Genomic DNA, 12764 nt, shown 5'->3' on the forward strand with positions numbered 1-12764 from the left:
AACGAATAACATCGCAAAATCCAGAAATATTGTGAGTGAGTGAAGGAGGTGGACTGTTGAAATGAAATATTTGCTATCCAGGAACCGACGACGTAAAATGAGCTACCCATTTAACTCGCCCGTTTCCGACGGAACAAAGGGGACAAACGAAATGTTCAGCATGAGCAGGAAGGGAAGACCAAAGTGCATGCATGTCTGAGTATGAGTATGAACTTCTCCTTCCTCGCAACCTTCTTCTGTCCTGTGCTGACCGCATATTCTCCTCTACTCCAGCTGAACGTCCTCAAGCTGAAAGATCACTTTCAAGATGCCCCGCCGTCAAGGACCTTCTCGTTCCTTGTTTGCCTCCCTTCCGTTAGATCTCAAGCAATCCCTTCGATCTCAATCCTTCGACAACTTCGCCAGCAAGTCAGAGGAAGTTCAAGTGAAAGCTGAACAGATACTCGATATACCCAAGAGTGGAATGCTGGATACTCAGCCTCAATCAGATAGCGATAGCGACAGTGAAATAGATGGAGACGGTTTACCTATTAGATATCCAGATGGTTATAATGTAAACAACAGCCAGAATAAATCGACTGTAGTAGCTCAAACGCCCAATATAGCAGGACCATCAACTATAGTAAACCAAACACTCGGAGTAACTGAAGCAGGTCCATCAACCACCGTAAAGTCCCGAAGACACGTAATTCATACGCCTAAATACGATCCCACCCAGTTTGTAGGTTTAGGTCAACAGACACATAAGAAAAGGAAGAAAGGTAAACAACCTATACGAAACCCTTTGAACCCCTTTATAGGACATGAATGGGACTGTACGGGATTAGTCAAGAGATTCACGGATTATACGGAAGTCCCCCAAGATTTGATGAAATGTGAGTTTTGCTTCCAGGTTATTGGGATAGTTGAAGGTTGGGTTTAACTCGTAGCTTGTCGCGATCGTTTCCAATAGATTACGCACAAAGACGACTATACTTCCCATTATACGATCATCTTCCCCTACTTCTTGATAGAACAGGATGGTTCTCCATTACCCCTCAACCTATCGCTGCTCATATTGCGAATCGATGTAAATGCGATTTGATAATCGATGCATTTTGCGGTGTGGGTGGGAATTCAATTGAATTTGCTAAAACCTGTGAAAGGGGTGAGTATATAAAATCATCTACACTGTCATATCATCTTTGAATGGCCATCATCGGCGTTGATTTAATATCTTAGCATGTGATACTGATGCTTTTGCATCTCACTGCAGTTATCGCTATTGATAACGATTTGACTCGTCTCAAGTTGGCTCGACATAATGCTCTGCACCACGGTGTAGCCGATCGGATAGAATTCATTCACGGCGATTTCATAAATTTCGCAAAGTCGTTCGTTGCCAACAGCAATGGAAGGGAAGAAACTGTCGATGTGATCTTCCTATCTCCTCCATGGGGTGAGTTCGCGTCGTACCCATCTGCCCTCTTCATCTTCACAGCAAAGTCCTTTTTTCATCCTAGTTTGGAAATTACGCTAATCTCCGATGTTAATTCTCTCCTAGGCGGAATCGATTATCTCAACACCCCTTCTTCTACATATCCACTCTCTTCCATCTTGCCTATACCGGGGGACGAGCTGTTCAAGCTATGTACGACGCTTACACCGAATATCGCATATTATCTACCTAGGAATACAGACCTGAATGAACTTTCGACACTTGCCAAAACGATCCAAGGGGAAGATCCAGATGGAAGAGGAAGGAATAGAGAATGGGTGGAAGTGGAGGAAGAGTGGGTGGGGGAAAAGCTGAAAGCTGTCACTGCGTATTTTGGCGGGTTGGTTGCTGATGAATGAAGAGAGAGGGTGATAAATCAGGATTGCTTGGACAGATTTACAATCTAGCAGAAGCTTGCAGAGGGAATAAAGGTGTTCAATGTATTGTAATGTAATCTTATTTCATGATTTGTATGACTATATGTTTAATTGGTAAAGATATAATGTCAAATATGTATAATAGGGAAATGCAGGGTATATATGAATATTGTATAAATGATCTTCTCCTCCTTCAATCTCACATACATTGTTTACCCAACTTGAAATCCTTCAATTCTCACGATGCTCGTGTCGTGCGTGCCCTATCGTCGAAAAATCAACCATCACTCTGACCTCTCTTCCTTCGGCTCGCATCTCCCGACCTTTTCCCCACCCATCCATAATCCCACACCTACACCTTTGGGACCGATGGACCTCCTCAACTCAATCTCATTACCTAGTACGCCTTCAGACAGAGCTTTATTCCACCAAAGACTTTTCACTTCTATCTCCCCTTCCTCCAAAGATCCTTCTGCTGCTTCTTGATCAGACTGTGATTGTGATGCTGGTTGTCCACCTGGTAGATGGATCAACATCAAAGGTATATTCGATGAAGTACTGTATATCATGGTAGATTTGGTGAAACCACTTTGAGAAATCAAGATTGCTATGTCATTGGGATCTTCGTCCGGATTAAGAGGATTATCAGAGGTTGAGGATGAGGATGAAAGTGATAAAGAGGATGAGGAGAAGGTATGACTACCTATGAGATATACAAACCAAGTCAAGTCGATTCGATTCGGATTCGTCAAGACCATATAACATTGAGATGATTTAGATTGGTATATCAATGGCAAAATACTTACGATACCTCAAATTACCCATCACACCTTCCAACTCCCTAACGTTCCTAGGTCCCAGACTTTTCTTTTCTGCTTTGCATTGAGCTATCACCCGTACTCTTCTGACATCCTCACCAAGAGGGGCAGTCTTTTTCAATGTTGATCTAGGTAGCCACCACCAACCCCTCAGATCGATACCTCCATCACCTGCTCCTCCCACTCTTCGAAGATCCATATGTAGCTGATCGTTCAAGTACCTCAGCGCATGTTTCTCAAATGACGTGCCGACATCTAGAGTAGTGCGGCCTCGGAGTTTTGGGAATATGGTCATTAGATCATTTGGATTGAGTTATTTACAGGTCACTGATTTTTATTGTCTTAGATATTTAAGATGTCTGATCAATCGAGTGCTCTTGAAGAGATGGTGAAAGCGATTGCATTTTCCGATGGAATTAACACACAGCTCAAACAGTTCAATCAGGCTAATGGACGTCATTGAACAGTCGAATATATTATGCATGTATACAACAATATGTGAATCACAGCAGCTCAGAAATGTAAGGATGGGACGGCACAGCAAAGCAGCATAGCAGCATAGCATAGCTTAGCATAGTATAGCACCAAGAGGAAGTCTCTATAACTCAGAAATCCATACTTTCTTGTTTGGCGGCTATGAGACGAGATGAATGAGCCTCGATCCCATTATGAGCTATGGAGATACCAGAACACTCACCTCGCTTAGCACCTCTACTATCTCTCAACACTGCCGCGACGTGCTTCTCAAACATCTCCACATAAGGCTTCAAGGAGGTTTGTTCGTATTCTAAATCACAACACAACAAGAACTCAACGTCAGCCCTCATGATTCCTTCCACTGACGACCCTACTCACCCTCTGTCCTTCGTTGACCACCCGCCTCACCATTCTCTACCGCCGCCGCTCTATCCAGCTCACTCAATAGCTCACCAACGGTAGGGACAGCATCTGGATCAAAGTCATCTACCAAGTCCGGATTGACAGGTACACAGACTCTGCCCGTACCGGGATGTACACAGAATGGAGCTTTCAATAAGTGATTTCGATGTTTGGATACCTCCGCGTCGATTCGGGGGTATGTGTATTGTAAGATCACATCTTGCATTGCTCTTTCGTATTTTCTCTGAGAACATGCATTGTGACCAGAATGAGCACTGTTGACAAAAATCTACGGAATGATGGTAGGGCACTCACGAATAACAGTTGATTGTGCTTCTTCAGTTGTCCTACTGCTTGTTGTAGATCTCCCCATTTATCTACACTTGATTTCGTAGGGTCGCTTTGCCATTCTTTTCTCAAATTACCCATGAGCTCTATCGTGATAATACTTGAGTGATGAGCTATCATAAAATTGCCTGCACATGGAAAGGTACATGTATCTCACCTCTATCTTGCGGTAAGATCGCTAACAAAGCTTCCCATCCTCTTTCTGTGGCAAAACAATCCTGATCATGCAAAACCAACCTTACAAACTCCATTTTCAAATTGTCCAGTGCCTCACTAACCCATCAGTCAGCCAAGGAACATTGAACAACGTCCGACAGAGTGCTAGACGAAAAAGATAAGGAGTGAATCACGACGAACTCACTTCAAAACAGGATGTAGATCCGCATCATCCTTATTACCTCTCACATTAACTTTCTTAGCCTGCTCTTTACCACCTTTAATCACTTCCAAGAACGTAACCAGGGATTTACGTTGATCATCATTGAGGTCTAAAGCCGCTGGATCGGATATCCAACAATGTATACCTCTTCGACCGGAATACACCCATAAGAGATGTTTGAATCCGAATGTTTCTATATTTCATCTCAAAAAATCAGTACATATTCCAATCGCTCTAAATCAACAGGCAGATTTGAGAGAGCGAATGGTGCTTGAGGGAATATTTGCTTGACTCACCCCTCAAAGCATGATCCAAGACTTTGACAGCAGCTGCTATATAACCCCAACACCTCTTACATATTTTCTTGTCTGTACAACACGTTCGGATCTCATCGTAATCCGTCATATCAATATCGAAAACCAATTCCCTTCTTTGCGGTTGTAATGCACCTGCGGCGAGCGTTTTCCTATCTCTCGGCTGCGATCGATCATTTTTGATTTTTCGATATCAGCTCAGTCCTTGAAATAAGAAGTGAACGGTTGATTAAGTTGAATGAAAAGCGGATGACTCACCCTGGCTGAGTACTGAGGTCCAATTTCGAATCTCGATGGATTCAAACGTATTAATTCCTTTTTGAATTCGTCAGAAGTGTGGAAAGAGTTGTATCGGATGTACACATCTCCTGCTAGGGTGAAAGCGAATTCTCGATGGGTAAATAACTTTGATGGGACTACACGCATTATGGTGTGAGCGGTACATAAGTAAAGGAGTAAAGAATGTCGGTGATGAACGGAACTCACCTTGATCCTGGTTCAACCATAAGAAGAAAGGTCGATACGGGAACAATCGTCTGTAGAAAGCGTTCATCACCTGGGGTGATGATGGGCTAGATCATCATGAAATGCTTTAGTATCTGTCGTGCTGCGTGTGGGCTGATGATACATTCACATACTCGTAGTCGACCATCCTGAAGGAAATCCATCAGCAATCGGCATCAGCGTCCATGGCGCCTGAACGGAAAGAAGCTCAAAGGATGCACCACTGATACTCACGGTTCATCTCGAATAGGAATGGGCATGTTGATCAGGTAGGTTGATGTCTCAGTCTCAATCTCAAGCTATCGGTATTGATCTTTACTGGTATGAGTACTGCTCACTGTAGAGTGATAGACATAAAATAGTACATCATGAGATTTCCAGCATTTCGATTCGACGCGTTGATCCCCTCCAACATTTCTCATTCCTTGCATTGCACGCGTCAAGAGGCTGATCCTGTGCGGAGTATGAGCGAATCTCCGTCCCGCGTCTCGAAGGGCGGTCCATGCGTCGTCGTGCCTTGGCTGTCGGTGATGATCGACGGTTTTGACGGTTAACGCACGTGCATGAAATATAAGATTCTGGGTCTAATTTTGGATATGTAAACTTTTTGATCATCTACGAGGACTCTACAAAGTAAGGTGGAATGTAAGAAAATGTTTTCATAGATACACAAGATTCCCTTTCTGAACGTACAGTTCAACCTTGGCCCACACGACTAGCTGCAGACTGACAACGAACCCATTATGTCTACTTCCACGGAGCAGCCGATTACTCCGTCCCTCCCGGATCAACCTCAAAACGACTATGTTCGTCCTATTCACTCGGAAGACGAGCGAGTAGTAAAAACACTCATAGGTCTAGGAATAATGGAAGGTCTTCCGAAAGCGAATAACAAGAGTGAGCCTTTCTCTACCTCTTCAAGATATGGTATCGTGCGACCTCTTAATACTGACAATATCGCTTGCTGTATAGTCATTCTCAACCCATTATGTGTCATAACAATCCTCACCTTAGGATACTTCCTCAATCGTCTTATGTCATTCATGCCTGATGAGAAGATCATCTCATGGTTCACCGCTTTGATCGGACCATGTCTCGCCTCGCTGCCTATCTTAGGTCTAGTAGAGTATATACAAAGACCACATTTTATTGCTCTGTTGAGACGAACGATGGGAAAGTCAGATCTGGTCAAATTCGATGGGTATTGTTCGGAAGGAAAGAGTAAGGGATGGGTGTTCGTTCATAATGATCAAATCGTAGGGACTATCTTGGTAGATATTCAAAAGCCAGGGAAGAAATTGGTAAGTGTGTTAGGTGATGAAGAGGGTCAAGTAAATTTGGATAAACAATTACTCGAAAATGGAGAAAACAAGGAAAAGTCGACCAACCCTAATCTTAGAAAAAGGAAATCCACAGGAGTTTCTGTTAATACTACTTCAAACAATGGAATCGTCCAGATACGACACCTAGCGGTTGACTCGCCTTATCGACAATCCTCCATCCCTCTCGATCTCCTTATTGAAGCTCTAGACCAATCGTTCAATGTTCAAAATCAGAATAAAGTGATTATCAAATTAGGATATTTCTGCTCTAATGAGATCATCAACGCACTGAAGAAAGTGGGGTTCGTGAAATTGACGTCTCAACAAGTTAAAGGATTTGAATTTAAATTGGAGGTACCTGAATCAATAGGGTTGTTGGGTTGGAAAGGTTGTTGGATGATTGTCAGTAAAGAGGTATACGAGGTGAAGAAAGAGGGTATCGTAGTCAGAAAGTGATGGGATGATCATCTACATTACAATGATTTTGCAAATTCATAATGACATACATGGACTAAACAGTAATTCGCATTGAACGATAATCTTGCAATGAGCCTGTCCTATATGTTACATATGTTACATATAATCATATAATCATAAATTTCATGAACAGAATGCATAATCCGATTTTGGGATCGATGAGATCGTGACCTCTTGTCGTTGTACAATGCAATTATATGATCTATGATAGACTCGACGAGATCTGATCCTTCAAGTTGTATGTGTTGGTTGTTTGGTTGGGATCTGTGTTTTATCCTTTTTTTTGATTACAATCCCTGTCCATATTGCTTTATTTCCTCGGTTATGACAACTGTATACTTGACAAACGATATTTGATTTCATTCTTCCCTTCTATCTCCAAGAGAAAACCCCGTGATATACCCTAATACAAAGAAGAGATCGAAAGTTGACTGTTTGTACATTGAAGGAGAGGGAAAATTTGAAGGTGAAGTGAAGGTGAGAATGCGGAATGGGGGAGATGAAATGGTGATGGTGATGGAACTCCGAGTTGAATCACCGGTCAATTGGGAGACGCTTCTGGCGACTTATGAATGATATTCCACTTGTGAAACGACTCCCATAGATTCGATACGAGTTGAGAGGAAATGACGAGGACCTTCAACCTGATATGACCCAAAAGAGATTCTACCAGTACTCCCCCATTCTATCCCGATCACCGTCTAGCCACAAAATTATCATTCCTCTCCGCCGGTCTAATAGGCGGTAAAGTCAATGGCCGCTGCATAGCCCTCTGGTAAGGTGAACGCTCATCTCCACCTGCATCTTGGCCAAACGGCTGACCATAGGGCGGTGAAGCAAGAGCACGCGGCGATATGCCAGACGCATTAGCAACATAGCCAGGTGCCTGTGCGGCAGCTGTGATGGGTGTGATGGGAGCAGAGGGTGGTCGATGTATTCCATCCCTGTCACGATCTAGTATCTGATCGACACTAGGCGGGACGAACGGCGCGGGAGACCGGCTGGAAGCTCGAAACATGCTCGGTAGAGGTAAAATCGGGATTCCGTCATCTCCGGGGCCGATATTCAAACGGGGAAATGGTGAAGGTGCGACTGAAGATACAGATGATTGAGCTGATCTGCCATTTATCGAAAGCGGAGAATTATAATTGGATGTAACCGAAGATGTGGATGAAGTGGTATTGTTAGGATTATACATTGACGCGTCAGAGGATCGATGGGATGATATTGACGTGGGGAAAGGTAAAGGTGTAGGCGAAGGAATGAAGACATTAGGAGGTGATGGCGGTCTTGAAGATGGGCGGTAAGACGGTGATTCATGAGCCCTCTTCCGAGATAAGGAGAACGCTGCTAGATCGGTAGCTGGCGGTGTGGCTGCAGATGATAGCGGTCCATTAGCCATCCCGGCTCGCGAACGTTATGTTATGAAAGAAAGATCAAGAGCTTGATCGTGACTGAAAGGGTACATATACTCACGCGTAAAGTCATATTTGGACGAGATCTCCTTTAATGACGGTATCAATCCATCATCTACGAATCTCCTTTTCCTCAGTGTCGTAGGTCCAGGTCCAGGGACAGCCGTCTGAGGTTGTCGATCGTCATGGTTGGCATAATCGTAAAAGTCCATGGGTTGTCTCCATACCAACGATCTCGTTGATGTCAAAGCGGTAGTCCTAGGTGAATGCTGCTGGGAGATGCTCCTCGGTCTACTAAGTGGAGAATGGCGAATGGAAGATGAAGAGGATGATTGTGATATGCTGGGTTTGGGAGTGGTGGTGGATGCTGAAGGGGCTCTGTCTATCGACATGCTACTGCTTGTTTGGCTATTGGCAGGTGTACGTTTCCTACTGGTGGATCTACAAACAAGTAAACGGTTAGACAAACCACACAATTAGCAGTGAACAGATGGGACTCACTGTCTTCCTACACTGGTATCCGTCCTCAATTTCACTTTCACACCTTGAGCTGCCAGATGTCTGGTAAGAGGCGTAGACTCGTGCATCCCCTTGAACAACTTGGGTGAGAAAACTTCAAATGGTTCAGATACCGTACGCGACAATTCTACCACGCCAGTCCTATTTGAATGAGAAGATGTTTTGAGACAAGGCCTGGTCAGCGATACTGGTCCTAACAGTGAATAGCAATGTAGGAAGGTGTACTTACTCTGTCGTATCGTACAAAGTGAACATCAACCTGAAGATTCCCGGTACTCTGACCGACAACTTTGCAAAGATACAGATCGCTCCTGGTTTACCATCTAACAACCTCAATTTCTCGGGTGTCTGTATCACCTCTCCGGTCGTCGCATCTGCGCCCGTTGGGGTTTTGATCGCTTGATAGTATGGTTCCAGTATCGATGGTAGACCATGATCTGGGAATGGTACTTTGACGGGTGTAGCGGAGACTATAGTAGCTCGGATGAAAAATGACGTAGATTCGAGTAGATGACTACGGGTCGCAACAGAGATATTTATTAGTATATATCGGTCTCATAAAACGATTGTACCTGGACTCACTCAAGAGGTATCTGATTAGATGACAGTTCTACTACGGGAGGCGGATCCACCGGCCTTCTGTCGACTACATTACAACAAGATCAACAAGGACACGATTACGGAGACAGGATGATTATTGAAGAGGTCAGATGAGAAAGCGAGGACACTTACTAGTCTCGTTCTCTTCCTTGTATGAACATAATCTAGCTCTTTCAGGTTGTTGTCTTACAGTGAGAGTGAACGTTCTATGCATGATCAATCGGTGTGGTGAGCAAAGCGATCTCTCAATGATCAGAGATGTGTCACTGGCTGCATGTGTATACCGTAGAGTGTTTTTGATACAACACCAACACACTTACTGTTTCGATAGATGACTCAACAGCTTCCTACCTCTATCATCTAATATTGTACCCATCTGAGATACTGTAGCTCATCTAAGCTGGCCAGACTGAACGATCCAATATTAAGATGGGTATATATGTGCGTCGATATTGGAAGATTTTCAGTTCTGTCCGATCAGATCCAGCGTCTACCTCGCAATGGCTTCGGCGTTAGAGGGCGCGGTGGTGTTAAGTGATATCAACCGAAGACTAAGAGCAAACTTCTAATGTTACGAGTCCAGACTGACCTCTTGAGTAGTTGATGTGAATACGCGGATGGTATTCTTACCGTTATTCGAATTCGACTAATAGTAAAGGACTGAATTGAGATGCTGGATCGAGGATCAGACCAAATTACGAGGTAAAAAAAAAGGAAAAAAAGGACAGCTATGACGAGCTGCTCCTGTTCTGGTTGATGATCGTTTATTTATATTCTCCGTTCTATAGACCAGAGCTTATTTGGTTTGTTATATGTTGGCTATTCGAGGGTTCTGTGATTTATTGTATCTGAGATTGAGTGGACGTATGTACACTTTTCTTTCTATGTTGTTTAGATGGTAGTAACCTAATGGTGTTAAGCCGAACTGAATTGATTTGGAACAACACTAGTTCCTGTTGTTGGAATCGGTTTATGTTTGTGTATGTGTTGAATAACTGAGTACTGTAGTCGCAAGACCATGAACTGAGGTGAAGTGAAGTGCGCTACGTTGGTCGGTTCGTTGGATCTGATCTGATTTGATTCCCACAGACTTTTTTCGACTGTTTTGAAAGTGCTTGGTAAATGCAAGTGCAAGTGCAAATCAAGTCAAGGTGGTAAAAGCATGAGAAAAATGATGCTATAGCAAGCAGCAGCGGTTATAACGGCAGTATAACGGTATTAAAAATATTTTAACTTTGATGAGTTACCTTGTTACTTTAGGGATTCTCTCGATCGATCGTCGTCACTTGTATATTCTCATCATTCAGGTCACAACACTCGGCTTAATGCGGGGTCAACTGTAAATCCCTTGTCTTCTGCGACCATTCACATTTGCTCAGAACACAAGACATGCATGCACATTCGATCACTCATGCATATATCGTTCTTAAGATATGTACGGATGTATGATTCTGCTGACACAAATAGGTAGAGACTCTTGTATATCTGCGATCTCGTCTGCGTGATACACGAGCGAGTAACCAACAGATGAGATGAAATGAGATTGACAAGTTGAGCAGGAGGACACGAATGGAGGAATCGTATACGAGGAGAAAAGAAAGAACCTTAAGGGGTCTTTCACTTTTATCATCGCCTTCAGGTGTGACTCTACTCTCTTGTCCGAACAAACAGTAGTGACAGAGTTAAACAGTAATTAGGGGAAAGACCCTGTGGAAGATCCCACGGTAAAACGTGGTTATAGTAGGATTCCTGTAAACTGCTCGTCGTCTCCCCCCTATCCTGGCTATAAAAAGGTCTTATCGGGACGGAAGTAAATGATGACTCACAGCTGACAAGGGGAACAAGGAGAGGAGCCGACAAGTCAATTTCGGTACATATTAATCTTACTCTTGCACTATATATTCAGGCACACCGTGGCGACTTTGGATGATCCTGACCTGATCATTTTCGGGCGAAAATAAGTATCTTGCGTCATCACCTCAGCCAGTCCTTCGAGTGCGATTCATACTGCACCATGAATCATCGCAGAAGAAGGTAAGGAAGCTCTCATGGCTGAAGGACGCCATTTCCCACTGCGATCTGGGAGATTAATAATTAATGAGGGTGATCAGAAAGAAGAAGAAGGGCCGAATTTTCGATTCCTTCAGCGTTGATAAGAGGGTAGACGTAGACCTCGCTAAAGTAGATCATCCTCTCTTCTCTTTTCTCACGATATCACCTCTCAATCAGGTACTGTATACCCAGGATCGACCAGATGGAAAGATAAGGTACAGAAGTTGCATAAAAGAGCATCTCCATACACGAATAACAAAGGAAACGCGTCTTACTCGTATACATCTGGTTCACGTAAACATGTAGAGTAGATTAAATGATAGGGGCTTTTTTAATTTATTGTTTCATTTCTCCCCAATTGAAACAACGAAACAAGCTTTCGCTCACTATGTCCACGTACAGTACCGGCCGTGTACTGTGCATCGTGGGCACGATACTGAAATCGGCTGATCGACAATATCGTAAGACGTTCATTCTCGCAGTACATGTCCATACAGTTCAGCCACAACAAGTTGAAGCATACCTCCGAGTGCGATGAGTTCCTATCTCCCATCTGATTGTAAAGACGAGCGTGCTGCCACCATCCCTCTCTCCCCCACCGTCTCACCGCCATGTGGTCTGTCGCCCCACCCTGCTCCTCTTCCATCGTCTGTTCCGCTCAGATTTGCCTGCCCATCACCTGTCCTGTTCTCTACCCTTTCCTATTCTTCCCGCCCTCCTGCTCTCTTCCCGCTCTCCCCTAGGGTGATCACACTCGCTCCTACCCAACCCACCCAATCGCAGCAAGTGAGGAAGAGACCGTTGCAATCGTCTTCTCTGCCTCCAGAAAATTTGGGCACTTAAAGTGAGGACGAAAATGCGAATGAAATGGAAACACCCGTGGTGAGAGGGAATAGCTCAAGCCCATAAATACTGAATTTGCAATAAAACGAATGGGACAATTCTCACCCTCAGGATCAACGTCTGTACGATCAGTACTCTCATAACATCTCTCAACACCCGGACCTGTATAACCCATAAATCATCGCTGCATGAAAGAGGCCTTGAGTTTTTTATTCACCTCCAAGGTCTGAAAACAACTATCAAGCTCTCAGCCAACATGGCTTCCTTTATGGCTTCGATGCTGCCCACGGAAGGTGAGTGACCCGTATATCTTTCATTGACTATACTGTGTACGATAGCTGACTTTGATAGGCAATGTTATCGTAGAGATACCCTATATCATTGACACAGGGAGCTCGCGAGAACCATGCATGAGAAGTAACGTCCTACAGAGCAGTAAG

At 43.9% G+C, this 12764-nt stretch overlaps 6 protein-coding genes across 6 annotated transcripts; 3 read left to right on the top strand and 3 right to left on the bottom strand.

The window, feature by feature from the left end:
- Nucleotides 1–307: 307 nt before the first annotated feature.
- On the top strand, nucleotides 308–1836 carry I203_102533 (uncharacterized protein; the record flags this gene model as incomplete). The annotated part of the gene is made up of 4 exons (XM_019146827.1): nucleotides 308–875; nucleotides 953–1147; nucleotides 1256–1438; nucleotides 1544–1836. 4 exons carry the CDS (start codon nucleotides 308–310, stop codon nucleotides 1834–1836), a joined length of 1239 nt encoding a protein of 412 aa, XP_019003377.1.
- A 302-nt stretch (nucleotides 1837–2138) lies between these two features.
- Nucleotides 2139–2967, bottom strand: I203_102534 (uncharacterized protein; the record flags this gene model as incomplete). Its single annotated transcript, XM_019146828.1, has 2 exons — nucleotides 2139–2557; nucleotides 2661–2967. The coding sequence occupies 2 exons, from the start codon at nucleotides 2965–2967 to the stop codon at nucleotides 2139–2141; spliced, it is 726 nt and encodes a 241-aa protein (XP_019003378.1).
- A 310-nt stretch (nucleotides 2968–3277) lies between these two features.
- Nucleotides 3278–5356, bottom strand: I203_102535 (uncharacterized protein; the record flags this gene model as incomplete). Its single annotated transcript, XM_019146829.1, has 11 exons — nucleotides 3278–3306; nucleotides 3370–3459; nucleotides 3528–3795; nucleotides 3867–3985; nucleotides 4057–4172; nucleotides 4261–4471; nucleotides 4575–4755; nucleotides 4851–5008; nucleotides 5079–5164; nucleotides 5231–5245; nucleotides 5331–5356. The coding sequence occupies 11 exons, from the start codon at nucleotides 5354–5356 to the stop codon at nucleotides 3278–3280; spliced, it is 1299 nt and encodes a 432-aa protein (XP_019003379.1).
- A 483-nt stretch (nucleotides 5357–5839) lies between these two features.
- On the top strand, nucleotides 5840–6874 carry I203_102536 (uncharacterized protein; the record flags this gene model as incomplete). Its single annotated transcript, XM_019146830.1, has 2 exons — nucleotides 5840–5993; nucleotides 6069–6874. The coding sequence occupies 2 exons, from the start codon at nucleotides 5840–5842 to the stop codon at nucleotides 6872–6874; spliced, it is 960 nt and encodes a 319-aa protein (XP_019003380.1).
- Nucleotides 6875–7589: 715 nt separating this feature from the next.
- On the bottom strand, nucleotides 7590–9643 carry I203_102537 (uncharacterized protein; the record flags this gene model as incomplete). The annotated part of the gene is made up of 6 exons (XM_019146831.1): nucleotides 7590–8269; nucleotides 8372–8751; nucleotides 8812–8970; nucleotides 9059–9343; nucleotides 9412–9475; nucleotides 9562–9643. 6 exons carry the CDS (start codon nucleotides 9641–9643, stop codon nucleotides 7590–7592), a joined length of 1650 nt encoding a protein of 549 aa, XP_019003381.1.
- Nucleotides 9644–12015: 2372 nt separating this feature from the next.
- On the top strand, nucleotides 12016–12324 carry I203_102538 (uncharacterized protein; the record flags this gene model as incomplete). The annotated part of the gene is made up of 1 exon (XM_065517123.1): nucleotides 12016–12324. The coding sequence occupies one exon, from the start codon at nucleotides 12016–12018 to the stop codon at nucleotides 12322–12324; it is 309 nt and encodes a 102-aa protein (XP_065373941.1).
- Nucleotides 12325–12764: the final 440 nt, after the last annotated feature.

The sequence above is a fragment of the Kwoniella mangroviensis genome (assembly GCF_000507465.2).
Source record: "Kwoniella mangroviensis CBS 8507 chromosome 1 map unlocalized Ctg01, whole genome shotgun sequence".
Taxonomy (NCBI): Eukaryota; Fungi; Basidiomycota; class Tremellomycetes; order Tremellales; family Cryptococcaceae; genus Kwoniella; species Kwoniella mangrovensis.